General features: G+C 43.0%; 1 protein-coding gene across 12 annotated transcripts in view; it reads right to left on the bottom strand.

Annotated features, from left to right (window-relative positions):
• The window catches only part of Fhod3 (formin homology 2 domain containing 3), a 461,034-nt gene that overhangs the window by 137,029 nt on the left and 300,542 nt on the right, over window positions 1–23,463 (bottom strand). For all 12 annotated transcript variants that reach the window (XM_046428243.2, XM_046428244.2, XM_046428246.2 and 9 more), the window contains exon 10: window positions 13,772–14,013. In XM_046428243.2, the coding sequence (XP_046284199.1) occupies window positions 13,772–14,013 (242 nt within the window). The remainder of the gene's footprint in view (window positions 1–13,771; window positions 14,014–23,463) is intronic.

Raw genomic sequence — 23,463 nt, 5'->3', positions numbered from 1 at the left:
GCCTGGTGATCTGCCCCCACCCTGAGATAAATAATTTAAAAACATGAATTCTCAGGACAGTTTAGAAATTGCATGCCACTCTTCTAGGATGGGGTTTCAGCATGGGTTATTTTAGATATTCCACAGGGTTGAAAACCACTGACCTAGGCTAAGCTACCAATATTTCCCAGGGGTTTTGCATCAGTAGGTACCATCTGTGCCCACTTCCACTCTCATTACCTCCAATCTGTCCATCAGGCAGACAGGCATCTCTTCGAATGTGCAAAGCATCACATATCAAATAATCACCAGATTCCATGCTGGGGTTTCCAAAGCCCTGAATCATCAGCTCACTGTGCGACCACATCTTGTGTAGGCCCTCTCCCTCCACAGGACCAGCTTACCTCTCCAGACACCTGGTAGATGCCCAGGTACACCATGCTGTCCTCTCCCTTTGCCACTGAACCTGGTATTCCCGTCCTAGACGATTCTTCCCAGAATTCAGCCTAATGCCTGGAGAGGCTCCTGTACCAGTCCCATACCACTACCCTCTTTTCCAAAGAATTATAGGAATTCATACTCCTTTTAATAAAGTGTATTACTGATAAAAATGAAATACTCTGACCAGAGGCAACAATTGTTATAAAGTTGGTGAGTAAATATCTAAATTTTTTAAAAAACTGGAACATTTTACAATCCTTTTATATAGCGAATGATTTGGAAAAATATATTTCTGGTATTATGTTTCCTATAATACCTGGTTCATCCTTCCTATGGATATTTCATATTTAACTTATCTAGCCATTCTTCATCTCCTTGTTACTATAAGTGATGTTGTAATGATCATGTCTGCCCAGATACTTGTGCCCTTCTGAAAGTTCTCAAGAGACCATCCTTATATCCCTGTGCTATGATGTGGATTTGAAGTATCCCTCAGGCTCATTGTTAAAGGTTTGGTGTCCAATGTGGTAGTGTTCAGAGGTGGGGCTTTGGGGGAAGTGATGGATCGTAAAGACTCTAACCCCATCAGTGGACTAATTCTGAATGGTCTATGGGGGAGGGTGGGGGAAGTTGGAGGTGGGAACTGTTTGAAGAGTAGGTTCTTGGGGATTTTATTTTGTCACCATCTCTTTCCTCTCTGCTTCCTGGCCATCTTCATCTGAGCAGCATTCCTTTGCCATGCCCTTCTTCCATGATGTTCTGCCTCGACTCAGGTCCAAAGCAACGGAGACAGCTACCATGGACTGAAACCATGAGCCAAAATAAATCTTTCCTCCAAGTTGTTCTTTTCAAGAGTCTTGTCACATCTATGAAAATCTGACACATCTTGTTACCCTCTACCACACAGCTCTTTGCTTACTTCAAAAGCCCTCTTCCAAGATTACTCTCTATAACATTCACTTGCACAAACTATCTTATTAAGCTGAGCTTTGTAAGGATCACCATTATATTTTCAGATCGAAGAATATGGTAGGCAAAAGAAAATAGAAACTGAGGAAATGAATGAAAATGACTTCAACAGAATCCAGTCATTAAAAACAACACTCATAAAACGTCAATGGAAAGAAATCTGCAAAAATAAGGCTACTCTGAACTAACATACCCTGGATTGTTCTAATGGCTTATTTATTTACAGAGATGAGCTATCATAGATGTGGACCCAAGTCTACAAACACAAAGAAAAAAAATAAATGTAGGGGCTGGGGTTGTGGCTCAAGTGGTAGAGCACTCGCCTAGCATGCATAAGGCAGTGGGTTAGATCCTCAGCACCACATGAAGATAGTGTGTCCACCTAAAACTAAAAAAAAATAGAAAAATACAGGTCCAAGGCACTTCTTAATTTTCCTTTTCTCATTTTTGAGATCCAAATTATTGCCCTTTTATTTGGAAACAATTTTGTAAAGCTTACTATATGTACATACGTAGAAAAATACCTTCTCAAGTCCAGTAATTGTTTGTTCCATTTTGGAAGGCCTGGCCACAATGGGCAACCATGATCCCCTTCTCCTCACCCATCCTGTCCTGTCCAAGGACGTCTGGGAGATAAATGCCAGCAGGCAGCCAGCCCTCACTGGCCACTTCCTCATAGGGGCCTTGTCTCTTGTCAATTTTTAATCTCATGTTTATGAAACCAGAACCACACAGCTGGGCAGGGGGAGAAACCTCAGGAATGAAAGTATTTCTCTGGGGCAATGTGGATACTGTAATAGAGTATTCCTGAAGTGTGGTACAATCGTCTCTGGATTCCTCACTGAGTCACCCTTTCTTTGGGATATTTGCTCCCTCAGGACAATTGAAGGCATTCAGGCTGCAGAAGCCCATCCCAAATGTGCCCAGGCTGCCTCCAGTTCAGGGAGCTTTCCGAGGGACAGGGTTTTCTGTTCCTTGCTTGGCTTTGTTCCCCAAGGACCTCTGGGGAAACAGGCTCTCCCTGGGAGGGATGCAGTCACCTGTTTACTCCACAAACTAAACCCCATGTTGGGTACCTTTATGCGAAGCAGTTTATATGGCTCACTTTTAGTCCTTATGGGAAATTTTGGGAGAGTAGCTACTATTTTACCACTATTTACATACTAGGAGCTGAGGCTCAAATCGTTTAAGAATTTTCACAGGCCGGGCGTGGTGGCACATGCCTGTAATCTCAGGGGCTTGGGAGGCTGAGGCAGGAGGATCCCAAGTTCAAAGCCAGCCTCAGCAAAAGCAAGACGCTACGCAACTCAGTGAGGTCCCATCTCTAAATCAAATACAAAATAGGACTAGGGGTATGGCTCAGTGGTCAAGTACCCCTGTGTTTAATCCTGGTACCAAAAAAGAAAAAAGAAAAAGTCTTCCCAGGGTTACACAGCTAGTAAACCAGGATATCTGACTTTAGCATCATGCTCCTATCTGCTAGGCTCTTTCTGCCTATTTTAAAGTCTGTGGCTGGAAGAAAATACCTCTTCAATAACTGGGAGAAGCCAGAGTCTTTCCTGTATGCCAGGGTCATTCTGACCATATTCATGTGCACAGGGACTCTACCAGCTCCCAGCCCTTGCCTCTAATGCTTTCCCTGCCCCTCCTCACAACATCCCACATCCACTAGGAGGAGGATGGATGAAATGGAGGTTATAGGACATCATATCTGTACTATGATTATGGCCCATGTGAATTCTGAACAGTCTCTGAAACATGAAAATTACTTCATTTAGAGAAAGTATTTTTCAACATGAGCACAACATTCCTGTCATTACCATCAGCTCAATGAGACATGGAGTGACACAAGCTTGACCTTAGTCTAGCCAGGTCTTTCACTGGGCCAATCCTCAATTACCAAAGCCTAAAGGGCTCCCTTGCAAAACAATTCACCAGCATCATTGTGTCCAGTAAAGACTTCTTTTGCTGTTGCACGGGGACTCTTCAACCTCCATTGCCAGGATTTTAGTCCCCTGTTTAATTATCACCAGCGTGGTGGTACCACCAGGCTCCCTCTGCAGACTTATCAAGCACGCACAACCTCATCCCTTTTGCCATGGCTGGATTCAATTAGCTCCACTGAGTGCTGCTTAGAAAGCCTTTGTTCAACTTTCAAAGGCATCCTGCCATGTGCACGGACTCTGAGATGTGTCCTCTCAGTGGGACCAGCCGCATCCACACCTGCATGGATGGCCTGAGAAAATCAAGCTCTGGAACAAAGGCTGTGAACATGCAGACTGTGAGATGGCAGGATGCACATTACAGGAGATATGGGATTAGGATGGATCAGAAGCAAGCAAGTATGGCGCCAAAAGAAGTCAAAGATTCACCTAGAACATGAACCTGACCTTCTGTCCCAATTGTGTTCATCACTCTAAGTGAACAGTTTGAGTCCTCCTGAAACCTGGTGCCACAGGTGTTCACTCCTGCTTGAGCAGTACTCATATGGGAAGATAACCAATCTAAGGACTCCCTGACTTGGAAAGCAGGTGATGATTTCAATCTCAGCATGTCATGAGATGATGGTTCTACACCTCCTTTTCCAGGGATTTGTCATCTCCTCTGCTTACTTGCATTTTGACTGGGCCATGGCCTCAGCTTCACCTATTATCTATAGGCACTGGAATTTCAGAAGTGCCTTCCACCCGACTGGGGGAATTCCTGCTCATCTCACCCATAGGTACCTCAAACATTTTAACTTGCCCAAAGCTTCCCAAGTGTTCTTAAAGTCAACCCATGACCCTGGATTGCCTGGGAGTCAGCTCTGACTTCACCACATAATCCAGTCATTCTCCCACAAACCGTGTTCCCCGACTATCACCTCCCCCTGCTTTCTGTTACCCTGGATGCTGCTCCAACCCCTCCAGGTCTCCCTATTTGTGGCCTCCTCTTCCTCACCCCATGCTTCCAGCTCCACACTCTTGCTGAACACAACCCTCATCTCGCTTCTCCACATGAAAATCACCAGTAGCTGCTCAGTTTTAAGCATAAAAGTCTGCCAGTTTCTTTAGTCTCTACATAGATCACCACCTTCAACTCTGCAAAATCCAAATGCCCCACAAAATCCACAATCTAGTCAGAGTGAATTTTCAAGTGCTCAGAAATCCTACTCCAGAAATCAGGAGCTTTGCAAAGTGACTTCTTCCTCATGCCTCTATGTCCATCTCTACTTGATGGAGGTCTCTCCTCTCTCCAGCTCACTCTCGCTCATCCCCTTGAGCCCACTTTGCTACTCATACTCAGGAATAGCTTTAGACATCCAGACGTCTCTGAATCACTGGCTGTGTTCCAGTCATACCTATTTCAGGAGGTCACAGCCCAGTCAGTGAATCCCGTTTATAACAGATCATTTACCATCAGATAAATCTTCCAAGTAGCTACTTGCAGCACATGGGACCAGTGGTTGTTAATCTGGTTGTTATGAAACCTTCTAGCGTGTTTATGCCAGTGCACGAAATATTCTCTCCAGTTCATGTCCATATTTATTTAACAATTACCTTCTTTAATAGAACAATATCCGGGAAAGCTCCAGGGCATGGAGTGACTAACACCACTGAAAGGCATACTTGTGCCTTTACCCTCCTACCAACCTCTTAAAGAGGTATCCTCATCCTGAGTTTACACAGGAGGAGACAGAGGTCAAGCCAGAAGGTCAAGGTTCTAATGGCAGGTTAGTTGTCATTAACAAGGAAGACTCACTCCAATGCTGCACTTATTTCTCTAACATCATACCTGCTCCTGTGGTGAAACTGACCTCCAGGAGCTGGGAAAAAGCAGGTCACCTGAGTCAGGTTTTTTTTTTTTTTTTTTTTTTTTTGGTAGGTTAGCATTATATAACACCTACTTGTCTCATGTAGTTTTTTTTCCTTGCATATTGATTGCTCATTGACAACTGCTACCAGAAAAGACAGAGGGCTGCTCTTCTACCTTGCTGCAGACTCTGCAGGTAACATTGGCAACGAAGCTCAATGGACAAGTATGATAGACCTGACAGCAAGATGCTGCCTTAGAACTCAGTCATTTAAACACATCTCCCTTCCTGTCAAAACAACAACAACAACAAAAAAAAAAAAAAAAAAAAAAACCAGGAAGATGAGCTCACCCACCCAATGGGTTCCATAATTAGGGTCCCTCATTTGCCCACTGCTTTCCCTGGCTGGTGGAAAGGTGCCAATATTATTCCCTACTCCTGAAGGAACATAGTAGACTATATCCCTACATTCTCCCTGCCTTCCCCCCTCCCCCAGGCTCAGCTCCAGGGCTTGGCTCCTCTCATCCCACCACCCACCGTGCCATTAACTGGTGTGTATTGGCTGCGAGTCCCTGAAACACTAGGATGGCTTAGTCAGATGCAGTTTCCTCTCAACCAGGAGTTTGTGCTTTTTGCCTTCCTTCCTCCATTACCCAGGTAACGGCAGGTTAGTTGTCATTAACAAGGAAGGCTCACTCCAATGCTGCAGTTATTTCTCTGAACATACATTTTGAGAACACCTCTTCAGAAACTGATTTTCATGCCATTAAAAAAAAAGGCAATCAATTATTAATTCAGGAACAAAAAAAAAAAAATCAATGAACAATACAGCCCATTAGGATTTCCCAGTTCAAGTAAACATTTGCTCTGAATGATTTTCTTGCTTTCCCAACAAATCTAATTCATCATTACAAGACCAAACAATATCACCACTGAACACATTGTACAGGACCAGAGAGTGGCTCCAGGGATGTTTGCTTTCGAGGGCAGGCTTTGGACCATGACTGCATAGGTCCCAAACCAGCAGTGTCACTTACTGCCTCTATGCTCTGGAGCCAGCTCCTTATTTCTCTGTGCCTCCACTTTGTCATCTGTAATGTAGAAAGGACACTAACTCCTCCTCCATGACTTTACAGTACATGTAAAATGGCCTAACACAGCAGCTGGCACGTGAGCCCTTCATCTGGGCTGGTTCCCACACGGCAGCTACCACTCCTCGCCCTCTAGATACTCCAGGATGAAGAGCAAAGCATTTCCCCAGGACAACAGAGGTTACAGCTGGCAAGAGCAAACCTGACACCTCAAGGCCTCATAGGAAAAGACTAACACCATGGACACTCACACTGAGACATCATAAGTTTCATTGATAGATATTTGAGCAACGGAGATAATATTGCCCAAAAGCTAATATTTAAAACAAAAAATACTTACAGTGCACATTGTATCTGTAAATTTCCTTAAGAAAAATAAAGAGTAGCCATCTCTCAATTAAAACAGATAAGCCATGCAGGAGGCAAAGGAGCAGAGGATGGAAACAGGTAGTACGATGAACAGGAAATGTCAATAGCATTCCTTTATATGAAGCAATTAAAAATGTTCAACCTTACTAGTTGTGATAAATACAAATTAAAAGTCATCACATTTAACTTAGGAATCTGAAAAACTCATAGCATCTAGTGCTGGTGATAGTGGAAAAATAGCCAATGATTGGCTGATGATATAGCAAAAACTGCTACAGCCTTTTTAAGGAACCATATGGTAATATGAATATTTAAAATACAAATACTCTTTGATCTAGAATTCCACTTGTAAGAATTCATTCTAAAAAGGTGAAAATGCTGGTAAGTATACATAAACATGTGTATGTTCATTACAGCAAGTTTGGTGCCAGAAAAGAACTGGGAATTGGGCCAGAGTGAAATGAGTTATGGCATCATGATATATCTGTGCAGTGGGATACTAAGCCATGATTTTTACATGTACTTATATGAAAAACTCTAGAAGTAACAAACACGGTGACGTGTATATTTACTAATGATTTCCTCATTGCCAACTCCTCAGTCTGTCTTATTTCTACAGAATCAGAAAGATGGGCAATCAAGAATGTTGAGGGAGTGGACTTTGGAGTCAGACCCACTCAACTCTAAAACCAGCTCCTCCATACATGAGCTGTGGGACCTCAGGGGGGTTACTTCAAACTCCTGGCATTTCAGCTTCCCCTCCTTTCACATGGCAATGACAGAACCTAGGCCATGAGTTACTGGAGAAAATGGAGTCAGCGTACCTGAAGTTCTTAGCATAATGTCTGACAAGTTCTCAATAAAGGCTGGAGGTTGTTGCAGCTGTTATGACTGCAGAGTTGCTATTTATTTGGGACAAACTGTGAGGCAATGGCCATATGTAAGTTGACACATGGCTGCTGAGGAACAGGGCTCTGGCCTCCTCTCCTCTACTTCAACATTTCCACCTTCTGTCCAACACTACAGGAATCCCAAATGTTTCCCTGGGAGCACTTGTGAAGAACAGTGTTCCTCTGCTCCTTAGGAGCCACGGCCTCTTCTTGAGCCCAAGAATGGCCTGAGATGCTGGCAACCTCTCTCTGCCCCACACGAGCTCTCTGCTAAGCTCCTCCTCTTCCCCTTGCAGCTTGGGTGGTGAGCTGTTCCCTGGTCAGCACACCTCTTGGCCCTGGCCTCTCCTGGATTCCCTTCTCCAGGATCAGCTGAGGCCCAGCCGCATCTTCTCTTTGCTGCCCAAGGGTCAGATATGTCTGCAGGTCAAACTTCTGGGTTCCTGACTGGGAGCTCAAGGGCTCGGTCTGTGGCCTGATTAAGGTGCAGTATATGAGAATGAGCACTTCTGTGCCACATATATCAGGTTACTTTTGCTTATCTTTATCCCTAGTCTAACTCACATAGGGAAATCAGCAATTCTCATACTGAACTCTCACTTCTTGACCACCACTTGACAAATCTCAGCAGCCAAGAGGAAAGCTGTCCATGGCTCTCCTCAATGCCCCTTCTTCAATTCCAGACATCTCTGATCAGACTGGCCCGTGTCCTTTCTTCTCCGAACAGGTTTGTGGAACTTGGCTGTAGACTATCACACCTCTATTACATAATCAGGTCTCTGTCCTGACAGCTTGTTTTATGCCGGTGTCACATTCCATGATGTCAATTATTTTGTAATGTGATATATGTGGAGCCATCAGAACTGGCTATGTTTGAGATTTAGTCAAGCCTCTACCTCCCTAAGAGGATTCACATATCCCAAGAATCTGAAGGGTAAAACTATGCTGAATAGAGGGGAGAGAAAAAAAGGACTCGACTTACACATTGTAGCCCAGAGTAGCCCAGTCAGCCGTTAAACACAACCTCAATCTCCTTGCTAAGAAATCCTATTTCCACGGCATTTGTCAAGTACCAAAGGATACTGCTTAACTTGAAATACGTGCTGTCAATTCATGTTTTAACCAATCTACAATATTCTTTGAAAAAAGTCAAGATTGACCTATGCAGAGGAGCCTTTAAGGAACACTGGTGGAGGGAGGGTTCCATGTGCTTCTAGAAAGCTACCCTTTCCAACAGCCAAGACATTCCCTACATGGGCATCGCCCCAAGGAGGAGGTACAACTATTAACCAATTATCTGACTCAGTACTCTTGACACTTTAGAGCAGATATATTCTTTGTTTGGCAAGGGGACATTCTTACCAAAACTGCATTCCTGGACTCTACCCACCACACTCCAGGTATGACAACTAAATATGGGTCCAGGTGTCCTGATGGGCAAAAATCACCCTGGTTGAGAACCACTGCCTTAACGGACCACTGGAGGTAATATCAGCTTGCATTAACCTCCCCAACTCTCCACCCTTCCCTGGACTTACCACCAGCCTCTTGCTCCCCAGTCTGACTTATCTCCTGCCCTTCTCTAACTTCCTCAATTTCCTACTTTGTCCCTCAAGACTCCCTGTAGTGTTGATCCCTTTACTGAGCCCTTAACTTCCTTGCTGTAACTCCAAACCTAAGAGCACAGTTCTCACATGGCACAATGAGTTTCTCTTACCCCACACACTCCCCTTGGCCAATTCCAGGCCATTTTCCTCCTCTAGCCTCCCTCAAAAAAGCTGGCCCCTTAGAACAGGGACTGGCAAACTAAGACACTGGTGCCATATTTGGCCCACTACCCATTTTGGATGACCTGTGCACCAAGAATGATTTTTTACATTTTTAATGGTTGGGAGGGTGAAGCCTAATATTTCACGACATGTTAAATTCAAACCTCAATGTCATAAATAAAATTTCACTGGAATGCCTCCGTGTTCATTTGCCAACCTGTTGTTGATGGCTGATCTTGTGCCACACAGGCACAGTTCAGTGGAATAGTTGCAACAGAGCCTGTCCGACCTGCAAAGCTCAGTGTGTTTACTATCTGGCACCAGACAGAGAAAGCTGGCCGACCTCTGCTTTTGGGGCACACGGGACTGGTCTGTACCTTCCACCTCCCCAAACAGTCATCATCATCCACTCTTGGCCAAGTCACTCTTCCATGTATATTAAAATATACACATGACTGAATGCTGGATGGCACAACGGCTAACATCAATGACTGAATGAAATTCAAAATTACCTCTTCAGGCTGGAATGTTCTGTGGAAATCAACAGAATGAAACTTACAGTTCAGGCACTAAGTCCTGTGCAGTGTTCAATATCAAAGACTGGCATCCAGAGGCCTGTTGGGTATTGATGAAGGAAAATCCAAGATGAACACAGAATCAACTGGAGAGGGAGGGTCAGAGATTTTCCCAGAAAGCAGAAATATATGATAAATATGTGCATGGATATAATGGGCTATTCAGGAAAGGGTGAGACTAAGCCTGTAAGTGTACCCCATCTCTTGGCTCCCACTTTGGGATGAACGAATTTCAAAAACTTTATAGTGCTAAGACTGATTATACATAATCATTGTTTAAACTTCTTTTGCTAATTAGGTGTCCAAAATAATTTTCTTGGTAATAAAAAGCACCCACATTTTTCTTCCAATCAGATCTGTACATTTTAAGCGCATAGTTGAAACTCATGGCACACAATCACATTAAGATGCTTTTAGGGGACAGATGACAAGAAACTCTTACCTGGTAAAGGTGCCTTGTGGAGCTATTTAAGAAACTGAAGTAAAGCAATATGAATTAGGAAGCTGATTAGTCCTTATTAGAACAACGGCACACAGCTTAGCTGGCTTAGACCTGGAGGGAGACTTTGAAATTATCTCCTTTTCAACTTTTTTAATTTTTGTATTTACCTCAATAAAAACTGAGAGTCAAGGACCAAAGACTTGGGCTTAACCCACCCACTTGTCCTGCCATTTGACACAAGGCACCTATCCTTTTGTCTCCTCTGTTAAATATGGATGATAGTGATGCTTGGATCCTACAGGGGATCATCGTGAGAATTAAATTCAAAGGATCTAAGACCACCACGGGAATAGAGAGTTCCATAAGTGTTTTAACAACACAAATTGCTTTCTAACCTTACACATATTTCTATCTCCTTTGCAAGAAAAGGTATGCTCGTCACTGGGGTCACAGAGTGATAAAATCCAGCCTCAAATTCCTCATGGGTAGCATCTGCAAGCACATTGCTGCAAGTGAGAAGTATGACCAGGGTGCTCAGGCAACAAAAAGCAACTAAGGTCAGGCATGCTTCCGGGTATGTCCAGGTCTGTAGGAGACACAGGGCTTCTTTATGCTAAGGTACTACTGTGAGGTGCTGATGGTGAGCAGGTGACTGAGCAGGGCCTGTTGTCCATGTTGCTTCTTGCCACCCTTCCATCTCACTCTCTCCTTGACAAACTGTCTGTCAGTTTGGGACCAGAGGCAAAATTCTTTCAACAGGCTTCATGGATGAAGTCACCTTGTAACACATTCGTACAAGTTTTCTATCTCAGGGTTGGGGATAGAGTGCTTGCCTCCCATGCACAAGACCTGGGTTCAATCCCCACCTAGCACCACCAAAAAATAAATAAATAAAAAATAAATAAATTTAAAAAAAATGTTGAGACAAGTTTTCTATCTCTATAAGCTGAAAAATGCATTTTTCCTCAAGCACTATTAAATTTATGTTAAGGCAATAAAATTTGAGTAAAATGAAAAAAATCCATCTTATTTGAAAAGGATGAAACAAATGGCATTCAGGGAAGTGTCCCCAGCCTTCTGTTTCATTCTCACCAAGCCCAGAATTTTAGGACTATGAACAGTGCCCAGGATGGTTCTCTTGGCCACCATTTGCCAATTCATCCCAAGGCTTTGTCACCTGAACTGACAACCTCTGAGAAGTCTAACAGCAAGAAGCAGGCCAGGAACACAAGTCAGAGCAACAGAACAGGGACCCCCTTCACTACCATCTTAACCTCATTGGTGGTTTTAAATATATATTTTTCTCCCCATCCCCATGTACGGTGTCCTCAACTTTCAAGGGCCATTAACTAGGAGCAGTGCTAGGGCAGCATTTCGGTGGCCTTTTCTTTGCATATTATTGACCTAGTTTCTTCAAGATCCTAGATCACCAAATGCAGCATTCATGGTAAATGTTCTCATTCGTCAACCTGATGGAAAATTGAGGTTTTCTCACTAAAACAGAACTGGTTGTACAGAGCCTCTCAGCAACATAGATACCCATAGATGAAGTGTCCCTGGGGATATGAGATAGAAAGACACTTCAATACAACCAACAATAAATACTGTTGAGGATGTGGGGAAAAAGGTTCACTCACACGTTGCTGTTGGGACTGCAAATTGGTACAACCACTTTGGAAAGCAATATGGAGATTCCTCAGACAACTTGGAATGGAAACACCATTTGACCTAGTTACCCCACTCCTTGGCATAGATCCAAAGAAAATCAGCAAGCTACAGTACCACAGTAACATCAATGTTCATAAGCAGCTCAATTCACAATAGCTAAGCTATGGAACCAACCTAGGTGCCCTTCAATAGATGAATGGGTAAAGAAAATGTGGTATATATACACAATGGAATATTACTCAGACATAAAAAGAGAATGACTGACTTTTGCCAGTAAATAGATGGAGACTATCTTGCTAAATGAAATAAATCAATCCCTAAAAACCAAAGACCAAATGTCCTCAATATGTGGATGGTAACACACAAAAGGAGGTGGGAGGGAAGAATAGTATTTCAGTGAATTAGACAAAAGGGAATGATGGCATGGGAATAGGAAAGACAGTAGAGTGAATCAGACATAACTTTCCTACTTCATATATGAACACCTGACTAGCGAAACTCCACATCATGTACAATCACAAGAATTGGATCTTAGGTTATACTCCATGTACGCATAGTATGTCAAAATACACTCTACTGTCTTGAGTATCTAAAGAGAACAAACAAGAAAAACAACTTCAACTTACAACTTGTACATTGCATGTCACTCTGAGGCCATACCCTTCTCCTACTTTCTGGGTGGTAGGTACCCAAAGATATAGCCTGGTACATGCCCAGTATGACTCCATGAGGTCCAAGCTACCTGGGCCACTTCTTGGTGATGAAGATAGTAGAGTATTCCCTCAGAGACTGGGGGGCACATCTTGATGGTACACTTTCAAAAATTCATGCAACTTCAAGTTATTTTCTTGTTCATCTTGCAGCTGGGTGACCTGAATTTGGTCCCAGGAATGTCTCCTTCGATGGGGGCAAAAGCTCCAAATGACATAAGCACTGCTCCCACCAGCAGCAGGAAATGAATGAATCAGCGCTATGGACTGGTCCACAAAGCGCTTCTTCCCAGTGAATGGACAGCATCTGCTGGGGAGTACACAACTCGCCAGATCCCAGAGAGCATGGCCATCCCTGTGTCGTACCGGAGGTTTTCAGAATCACTCTGGGCTTCCTCAGATTGGATCAAACTTCAAATTTTGAACCTAAATAATTTCTCACAGGATTGTCAATCTTTTCATTTCTTCCTTTCTTTCTTGTTCTCCCTCCCAGCCCAGATGTGAGGTTCATAAAGACACAGACCATAACCACTTCTAGTTATATATCTGCTTGCCTTTGAGTAGTCCTGACCCACAGTGGACACTCAATAAACATGTTTCACTGAACTAAATGAAAGAATTTACTGAAATATAAAGAAATACATGTTTCTAAACTTACACGGATTTATTATACTTAACTAAAACCAATTTTGTGATTTGCTACAGGTTTCTCAAGAGTCTATCATTTTATACTACTGTGGTAGCCTACCGTATTTATAGACAAAAGTTGTGTGTTTTGGATTCTTTTCCATTTTCTAAAAGCTTTTCTGAATGGATATGAATGATATGGAGATATTAAAGAATATAAAAACACAGGTGGCTGAAGACAAGGTCACCAAGTCTCTGCACACCAGGGTGTGCCTTGCTGGGGGTGTTTCCTGGTATTGGTGGTTTCATGGTAGAGAAAAGGCAGGGGGACGGCCAGGGGCTCTTCTGGCTGGTGGAGAGCCAATGGCCGTGGGCATCTATGGCTCATGGCCTCCCTCCCTCTTTGGGGGGCTACCCTTCACCTCTCCCAACACTGGGTTTAACTTACTTTTCACAGAGGTCTCGTATTTGGTTCGGCTTGAAGGCAGCAGCTGACAGGGAGCAGGGACTGGTAGGAGCCGACAGCGGACTCTTGAGGGTCTGAACCGAGTGCCTGCGGCTCCTCCTGCGGTCAATGCTCTGCTGCTCACCCCCACTGCCACCAGAACACACGCTGGCCCTCCTGCGGTCCCGGAGCCCACTGGGGGGTGGCTCTGCTATCTCTTCACCATCCTCATGCTTGAGCGCCACCTGAAAAAGCAGAGCATACCCAGGGCAAGGTCAGATTTGACAGCCTATGACTTGGGCCGTAACTTAGCATGCCAGGTTCGCCCTAATGTGGCTTTAAGGCTGTTTATTGCATCTTTTCACAGCAAGATCTTCCCAACCCTGTGCCTCCCAAAGCCAAGCAGAGGCTGAAAAAAAAAAACGTTCATTCTTCCAATACAACAGGTACATAAAGGACAACTGAGAGCATAAGGAAATCTGAGTAAAATTTGTAATCATATGAGATCTAAGTCACCCTTGCTGTGAGCATTTGCATTTCTTTGGCCTTCATCTGTCCCTGCCCTCCCATAGTTGTTCTCTGCTCCAGGTGTCACAGACCCTCCTGAAGGCCAGTAGGGACCACATCCTGATCATTTCTGAGCTGCTTTTCCTAAAGAGGGTGCTGCGAAGAGCACAAGAGAGATGAGTGCCATGAGATCCAGCAGAGCAAGAACCGCGGCTTCGTAAGTCTTTCTGGGCACCTAGTTCAGCAGGTGTATTGCTTGATTTCAGAGTCCTGGCTGACAGCCGCTCTGCTCTCAGGCTACCCTCAGCTGTAGCCCAGGGTTGGGGGTGGAACCTGCAGCTCCACTAGACAGCCTACACGTGCAGTCACAAGACACAACAGGAACAGACTCGACCTCTAGAATAAGGTTTTGTTGGTTTTTGTTGTTGTTGTTGTTGTTATTGTTGTTAAATATCCTAATAGTGATGTACAGTTGCAGAGAATAACTGACTTATACTTTGCTACTTTGGCTTTAATGGGAGAAACCTGCACCAACTGGCACTGTATACTTTTCCATTTTCCAAGGGATATTTTAGTCTCATATCTAATTGGTGCACCCTGCAGAAACCCAGATTGTCCAGCTCTTCATCTTGCTCCATCCTGGATTTTACTCGGGGACTTCTCAACTCCAGTTAGAGCACACTGTCTGGCCTTTTATATAACTCTCCCAACTTGCAGCCAGTTCTGCTCCTTAGTCTCGCCTACTCCTCTTAGCTGCAGGCTGTACCCATCTGCATCTCTGGTTCTTTAGTTTTTTATATGTATACTCTAAGAACGGACCATCAAAAGAGCATGAGTTTTCATTTATCTAACCAAAGAGGTAAAAGATCTCTACAATGAACATTATAGAACTCTGAAGAAAGAAATTGAAGACAAGCTTAGAAAATGGGAAGACCTCCCCTGTTCTGGTACAGGCAGAATATTGTGAAAATGGCCATAATACCAAGAGCAATGTACTGTTTCAATGCAATCCCCATAGACATTATTCACAATTAGGAAAAACAATTCTTAAATTTGGAAGAATACAAGAGGCATCACAATACATGATTTGAAATTATACTCCAGAGATATAGTTACAAAAACAGCATGGTATTGGCATCAAAAGACACAAAGATCAATAGAACAGAATAGAAGACAGAGACAAATTCACATACTTATAGCTGTCCCATATTTGACAAGGGCACCAAAAATATATTTTGGAGAAAATAGCCTTTTTAACAAATGGTGCTGGGAAAACTTGATAGCCATACAAAGATGAAACTAGAACCCCATCTCTTACCTGGAACAAAACTCAAAATGGATCAAAAACTTAGGAATTATACCAGAAACTTTACAACTGCTAGAAGAAAACTAGGGTGTATACTCCATCATATAGGCTCTGGCACTGACTTCAGACTGTCAAAGTGCAAGAAATAAATCAAGAATCAATAAGTGGGATGCCAAACTAAAAAGCTTCTTCACAGCAAAGGAAGCAAAAATGGGAAGAGAGAATCTATAGAAAAGGAGAAAATCTTGGCCAGCTACTCCTAGTAACAGGGGATTGTTATCCAGAAAACAAATACCCTGATCAATAAGTAGGCATAGGAACTAAACTTTTCAAAAGAAACAAATGGCCAACCAAAAAGGTTCAGCATCACTAGCAATAAGAAATGCAAATCAAGATTTCATCTTAGTGTAGTCAGAACAGCAATGATCAAGAATACAAACAGAAAACAAATGCTAGTGAGATTGTGGGGCAGGGGGAGGAACACTTGTACACTGCTGGTGGGACTACAGACCAGTACAACCACTCTGGAAAGCAATATGGAGATTCCTTTAAAAACTAGGGATAGAACACTAAATGACCCAGCTATCCCATTAATTGGTATTTTCCCCCAGAGATCTAAAATTGGAATATCACAATGATACAGCCACCTTGTTGTTTATTGTAATAGCAAAATAATGAAATTAACTCAGGAAAGATCAGTAATGTAGAAGAAATAGATCAAGAGGCAGAGTGGAGGGATGGGTAAGGGGAGGCAAAGCAGAATGAATTCTTAGAAAATCATGTTATGTGCATGTATAAATGTACCACAGGGAACCCCACCTTCATGCATAGATAAAACCAATCAAACATAAATAGATGAGTGACAGGAAGCCTAGTAGAGAGAAGGGAGGGAGGATGGGAAGGAAAAGTTTTAGTTATAACTATAAAGCTTTAGTTAAAAAAAATAGCAAAAGAGCACCAGTTTTGGTGTTGCCTAGACCTTTGTATCATGATGGTTGTGCCACGTATGAACCAGGTGTGGCCTGTCACAAATCCCCTGCCCCCTCTCTGGCTCACCTAGTGAGAACACTATTTGCAGATTTGTGATGAGGATAACTGGCATCAAGCATGTAGAGATGAGCCTCTGTCTGGTACCCAAGAAATGGATGCCCTTTCCCCACACAAATTCTTAGATGAAGTGGCCCAGGATGTCCCTAAATTCCTCCATTACACAGAATGAGGTGAGCCAGGCTCCACCAAGTCCAGCATTCTTTCAGCAACTATGGAGCCACATGGTTTTAAGTCCCTAAGCATGCAAGTTCTCTACTCTTGTAAGTACTCATAACCCAGTCCTTCCATGTAAGAGAAAGGAAACAATGTGAAGACCCAGATAGCTAACCATATTATGTGGCTTTAACATTGCCCATCAATAGAAAAACCTGGTCATTGCAAAAATCAAAAATTGCCTCAAGTCCACAGTTTTCACACTGGTATTCTAACAAGGTGAGCTGGGCTGAGACCAGATGGTTCGCCACTCCCACTCCAGCCCTACCAGTACCTGAGTCATGCAGCCTATGAACAGGTGTGTGTCCTCCTCGATCTGCCCCTACTCCCTGCTTCCTCCAGCTCCAGCTCTCAGGTAAGAGGGATTTAGGGTAAACTCTTCTATCTACATGACAGATGCATTTCATAATAAGTTCTCGGATGTAAGAAGGCAATTTAACAATCTTTTGAGAAGTTGGAGGCAAGATTTGATAAGAGTTCACCTAAAGCTCTATCTTTATAAAATCTCTTTAGACATTTTCTCAGGAGTCCCCTTCTTTCTGTTGTAACTAAAAATGAAATCATGCATTTGGTCACATTTGTCAACTTCAGAAATTTAAGCAACATCCTTTGGAGAAGAGTTGAGAACCAGCACACACCTTACCAGGGGCAGTAGTTTTGAACATTTCTAGTCCATTGTTTCTTCTTTTATTTCTGATATGAAAATTCTAGACCATTTGAACTTATTCTGACCTGAAGTATTGATTCTGCTTCTTATTAAGCACACATTGGGGATGAGAAGATCAGGGTTTAGAGTAGAGTTCAGATATTTCTAATTCCTTGTCTAACCTCAGAGGCCTAAGGATCAAATAACATTCCACTCAATTCCTACCAAGGAGGCACAGAGTAAAATCTGCTTTCACTGCCCTGCATCAAAGAAGAGGGAAACAATCAAAGTTGAAAAGGAAAATAAAAATCTGGGGAAATTATCAAGGCAACATCAAGTAGAACTCACCTGGAGCTTTCTAAAATTCCAACCCTTGACAAAATATTTCCTTAAAAAATGAAAGTGTAGGAGGGGGCGAGTAGATGCAGAATCCCAGCAGAACCAATGGCAGCTCTGGGCTTGGCCCCCAGGAACAATGTACCATGAAAATTTGGCCTAGTGTCACTGATGGTTTTTATAAGAATTCTGGCGTTACCAGTGCCAGGGATGTCAGGAGGAGAGACTTCACTTGCACATACAGGGCCAGAGTGGCCATTCCAAATCCTTCAGATGCTAGAACCCATGCAGCTCAAAGTCAAGAATACAAAGGCCTAGGAAACACCTAGAGAGAACCACTCTTGAAACCAGGCTTTGCAGCATCTGTGGCGAGTGTCAGTTATGATCAACTACTAGGGAAATGAGTCTTCCAGGGGAACAGGGTGAGAGTGAGTCTGCGCTGAAAGATCTCTAATGGTTCCCAAATGATGGGAGTGACCCATTCACTGGACCCGTCATCAATTATCTTCTAGATCTTTCAGTTAAATATAAAGCATTGTAAACTTAAACCTCAGGCAAGGAGTAAATAAGATCCAGAACTCGGCACTGATGGCTTGCACACCCCCACTTAACCAGGAAGTAGTTAGGAGCAACTCAACTGCTATGACAACCTCTACCAGTCTGAGGCCACTGAATGATCTGAATCTTTTTAAATTTAAAAAATCTGCGGATAGACTTGTTTTCAATAAAAACATCTAAAATCTAAGTGTATAATATGGTTAACAATGTTGCACAGATCTCTAGAACTTATTCACCTTTATTACTTAAACTTTATTCCTATTAGCAACTCTCCATGTTCCCCTCCCCTTATCCTGTGGAAACCACCATTCTTCTCTTGGCTTCTCCAAAGTTTGGCTATTATGTTTCATAATCATTCAATATGTCATCCTATGATTGGTCTATTTCACTTATGTCCTCTGGGTTCAATCATGTTGCAGATATCAAGATTTTCTTATTGTTAAAGGCTGAATAATACTCCAGTGTGTATCCGTACTACATTTTCTTTAACCATTCATCCATCCATCAGCATTGTTTTCATACTTGGGCTCCTGTGAATAATGCTACAGTGAACATAGGAGAAACCAATCTCTCCACGATTCTGATTTTAAAACTTTTGAATAAAAACCCAGAAGTGGGATTATTGGACCATAGACATGGTAGTTTCATGTATTTGTGTGTAGGTCCATTTGTGTGTGTGGTACTAGGAATTAGATTCAGAGCCTCACACGTGCTAGGCAAGTGCTCTCTACCACTGAGCCATATTCCCAGCCCCATTTTAAGTTTTTTCACTTTTTGTCATGGAAATTCTGAAACATACAGAATGCAGAGTATATACCATGATGTGCTCATCACCTGTGATTGTACAACAGTTACCAACTCATGATCTTGTCCCATTTACACCCCACTCCTTCCTTTGACCCCATAGCCAATTTTTTAAAAAGGAAATTCAAGATCATGTTGTCTCATCTGCAAGTACATTTATATCCCTAAAAATAAGGATTTCTAAAGAATGAACCTTCATACTATTGGCTCCACTTAATATCAGATATGGTAACAAGTAGAACCAACCTTCCTGCCCTCCTCCTTCCCCTTCCACACAGGGGAAATGAACTTGGGGCCTTGTGCATGCTCTAAAGTTGTGTTACACCAACAATCTGAACATCTCCAAGGGAGATCAAAACCCCTTCAGTTGGCGTTTATACTGTTATATTGCTGCTCTCTCAGCACCCAGCCTTCTCCCCCTAACAGAGGCACTCCTTTTCTATATTGCTATCTCATACCTTCTTCTGATTCACACATACAATCCAATTCAGCTTTTTGGTGAAATAGGTGTGACAGTAACATTTCACCGAGGATCTGCTGGTGACGCACTGTGACTGTCAATGTTGGGTCCCAGGAAATCCCACCTCCCTGCTTCCTCACCTTGTGCCGTTTCTTCCCCAAGTTAGGCTTGGCCATAAGACTCGCTTTGGCTTCTGGGCCATTGGTAAATATAATGCAGGCCTCTGAATTCGAAAAGCATTCATGTATTAGGTCTTGCCTTTCTGAAATGCTATCATGCAAAGAAGTGTGGGCCAGAAGAGGTGGCCCAGTCAAAAACCAGCATCAAATTCCAGAGCAGGTAAGTGAGGCCACTCTGTCCCTATCAATCCATGAGACAACTGCAGGTATATTAAAATCTCCCAGCAGAACCAGAACCAGACCTGACCCATAGAATTGTGATCTCTGTTGTTCAAGGCCCCTAAGTTTTGGGGTGTATGTTATACAGCAAAATATGATTGTTACATATTTTATCACCTACAAAATGGAAGAATCTTTAATAGAATCTACGAATTAGTCCTAAAAGCAAGAGCTATTTCTCACCCTCAAAGTCTTCAGCCTTAAGATGCCTTTCCCCTTACAGAGACCATATATTCAGAACTGAAAGTTAGCACACATAAATTGACAAGATTTTTTTTGTTCTGGCAATCTATGTATTTGAAAAATCATATGAGGCTATAAAAATTCAAATGAATTTAATTAAACATGGATCAAATCACCTTTATGAAATGGAATTAAATTACATGAAATTGGGCTTGTCCCCAGAAAGTCCAGGACATATGGCCACCAGACATTTTTCACTGTTAGAAAGAATTCTACAAGTCCACCCAAATTCTCTGCAGGCCCTTGAGAATATTCAAAGTCTTGTGTGAGAATGACAATTTTCTTACTGCCCCTACATATACATAGTGGAGCTGGCAATGGGGCTATATTTGTTTCTTGTGGACACCACCCCGCCCCCCTGTTGCCCCCACCTCTGCCTAAGACCTGAAACATTCTGTTAACTTGAAGTATTTTTCAGGGCACCTGGCCAACACTCATAAAATGCATGATAGTGGAAGGCGACCTTCATGAGAGCTTTTACTGGACTTCTCTGGGCACCTGTGCCCCCAGGCTAAATAGAAGTGTGAGACGTGACTTGGGGAACCTCAAAGGGGAACAGACAGCCAAAAGTCTCCTGTGGACTGTTAGCAATGGTTCTGACAGAGACAAATGGCTTGTTCATCAGATCCAAACAGTAGAGATTGGGGGGGGGGTGCAAACAGCAGGAGTCCCTTTTACTTGCCAAAGGTTTCATGGAGATTGTATCTCAGGGGATTCCTGAATGAGAACTTAGGCCACTGGAGAATGGGAAGGAAGAACACCCAGGCTGAGCAAAGAACAGATAAAGGAAAGCTCCCCAAAAGACCTGCCTTTCCTGCCCAAGGAATGAAAAGTCGAGTGTGGCTGAAACTCCAGAGACATCTGGGAGTGGTGAAGACCATGTTACACAGGCACGAAGGCCACAGACTATATATAGGGCTTTGTCTCAAGTCAAACCTACTTTGTCCCAAGTAGGTTTGATCCTGCTGGTCACGAAAAGGTCACTCATTCTTGTCTTCCTAAACAGAAACGGCAGATTGTTTTCAGTCAGAGGGTATTAGGAAGGAGAAAAGACACAGCCCCTGTAGGACACCAGTGTCTCCAGACTGTGCACAGGTTACTGTGCCAGGACTTGCTACTCCACCAACCCCAACCTTCATTCCAAACCTCCACAGCTGCCAAGATGGACCTTCTCCAGTGCTTTCTTCCTCCTCTGGACCATCACAGGAGACGGGCCTTCCTTGCCCCTACCGCAATCTTTTTTTATGGGGGGATGGGTACCAGGGATTGAACCCAGGGGTGCTTAAGCCCCTCAGTGACATCCCCAGTCCCGCTTTTATTTTAATACAAGGTCTTGCCGAGTTGCTGAAGTTGGCTTTGAACTCAAGATCTACTGCCTCAGCTCAGGCTCCTGAGCTGCTGCGATTACAGGCATGAGCTGCCATGCCTAGCTCTCAATCTGCCTCTGGAGAGGCATGCTCACAGTCCTGGGTTCTCTGACTTGTGCACTTGGTTACTACACCCCCTTAGGGTGCTGGTCTGGTCTTGTTTGTTCACTGCTATGTCTGAGTCCTAGATAGTGTCTGGCACTAAGGTGCTTAATAAAGTTTTGTAAAAATTGATGGCCGAATGAATCAGAAGATCTTGCAATAAATAGTACCAGCAAGAAACCACAAGGGCCAGGGCTAGGGAATGATGCAGAGAAAGGGTCAAAGTCTTTCAGACATCAAACTTCTAAATGTGGGAACCCGGGAAAGATAAGGGAGTCCAGGACAACTCTACATTTATAACTTCACAGACACTGCTGTTTGTAGAGGTGGAGAAACAAAGGATTTTTGTTTGGGGGAAGAAAATAAGGGGTTCATGTAGGACTCGGTTGCATTTAGGGTGCAGGCTTCAGCTGTGATATGTCAGGTATAGAGGTCCCTCTGCATCACTGTATCTAGCTGCTAGGGGAAACAGCTACCTACCTGCTTTAGAATACAGAATGGAGGGTCTTTGGAAACAGGGACAGATCTTTTATCTGTTATTTACATCCCTACTAGAGTGTGGGACATACAGAAAGCCTCAAATGAATGAATGAAATTGAAGGTGAAAACCAGGAAGCCAGGCAGGCAGGCAGGCAGGCAGCTGTGGGCCTTGGAAGAAAGCACCAGGGTGAATCATAGGCAGGTCATAAACTGACCAGGGAGGTCTGAATAGGACATAACAATGATTTGGAGAGGACAGGGAAGGAGGAGTCAAGGGATGACACTGAGGAGGAACAGAGACATTCTGGCGATACCCAGACAGCCACCAGCAACATTGTGCAGGAAGTATCCAGGAAGTCTATTATGATACTGGTATAACAGTGCTGCTCAAATTGAGAAAGATGTATAGCAAAGAGAAGGAAGAATAGGGGTGAGGGGACTCCAACAAAGCTTACTTATGAATATGGATACAAAAATCTGAAAGAGCAAACAGAATTACAACAATACTTTTTTTAAAAGGATCACAACCAGGTGAATTATAGTACAGGAATCCAAGGATGGGTAAATGAAAAGAAATATCCAACTCAAAAAAATTTTAGAAAAATAACTCAAATTATAAAGACAAAAGCAAAATGTATCAAGTCATAACAAAAAACAATATAAATCATACATAAAATTATTGGAGGAAAAAATGAATAAACCACTAGTTAAACTAGAGGTGAAAAAGAGGGAAATGTTACAAAGAATTAAAGTAATAACTAATGAAAGACCAACTTTAAAACATTCATTAGATACTTTGTCTTTCCTAATTTTCTAAGTCAGATGAAAAATACAACTTCTTAGGCAATTATAATTGAGAAAATTGATCCCGTTAGGGAAAAGTTTATTATTTTTTTTATTTTTTTCTGATAATAGGGATTGAACCCAGGGGTATTCTACTGAGCTACATCCATAGCTGTTTTTTTAAATTTTTGAGAAATGGTCTTGCTAAGTTGTCGGGGCTGGCCTTGAACCTGCCATCCTCCTGCTTTGGCCTCCTGAGTAGCTTGGATTACAGGTATGCACCACCATTCCTAGCTAGGAAGTTTAAACAAATTGCCATAAGAAAAAACATTAAGACACCAAAGGTCTCCCCCACTCTTTATCCTCCCCTATCATACTGTCACAGGTCTACACAATTTCCCAAGGGAATTCTAACAAGCCTTCAAAGGCAATGAATGAAATG

Source organism: Marmota monax, unplaced genomic scaffold (assembly GCF_021218885.2).
Source record: "Marmota monax isolate L192 unplaced genomic scaffold, Marmota_monax_Labrador192_F-V1.1 WCK01_AAM20220418_F8-fsc00031, whole genome shotgun sequence".
In the NCBI taxonomy this organism is placed as follows: domain Eukaryota; kingdom Metazoa; phylum Chordata; class Mammalia; order Rodentia; family Sciuridae; genus Marmota; species Marmota monax.
This window is presented reverse-complemented; position numbering and strand designations above follow the sequence as displayed.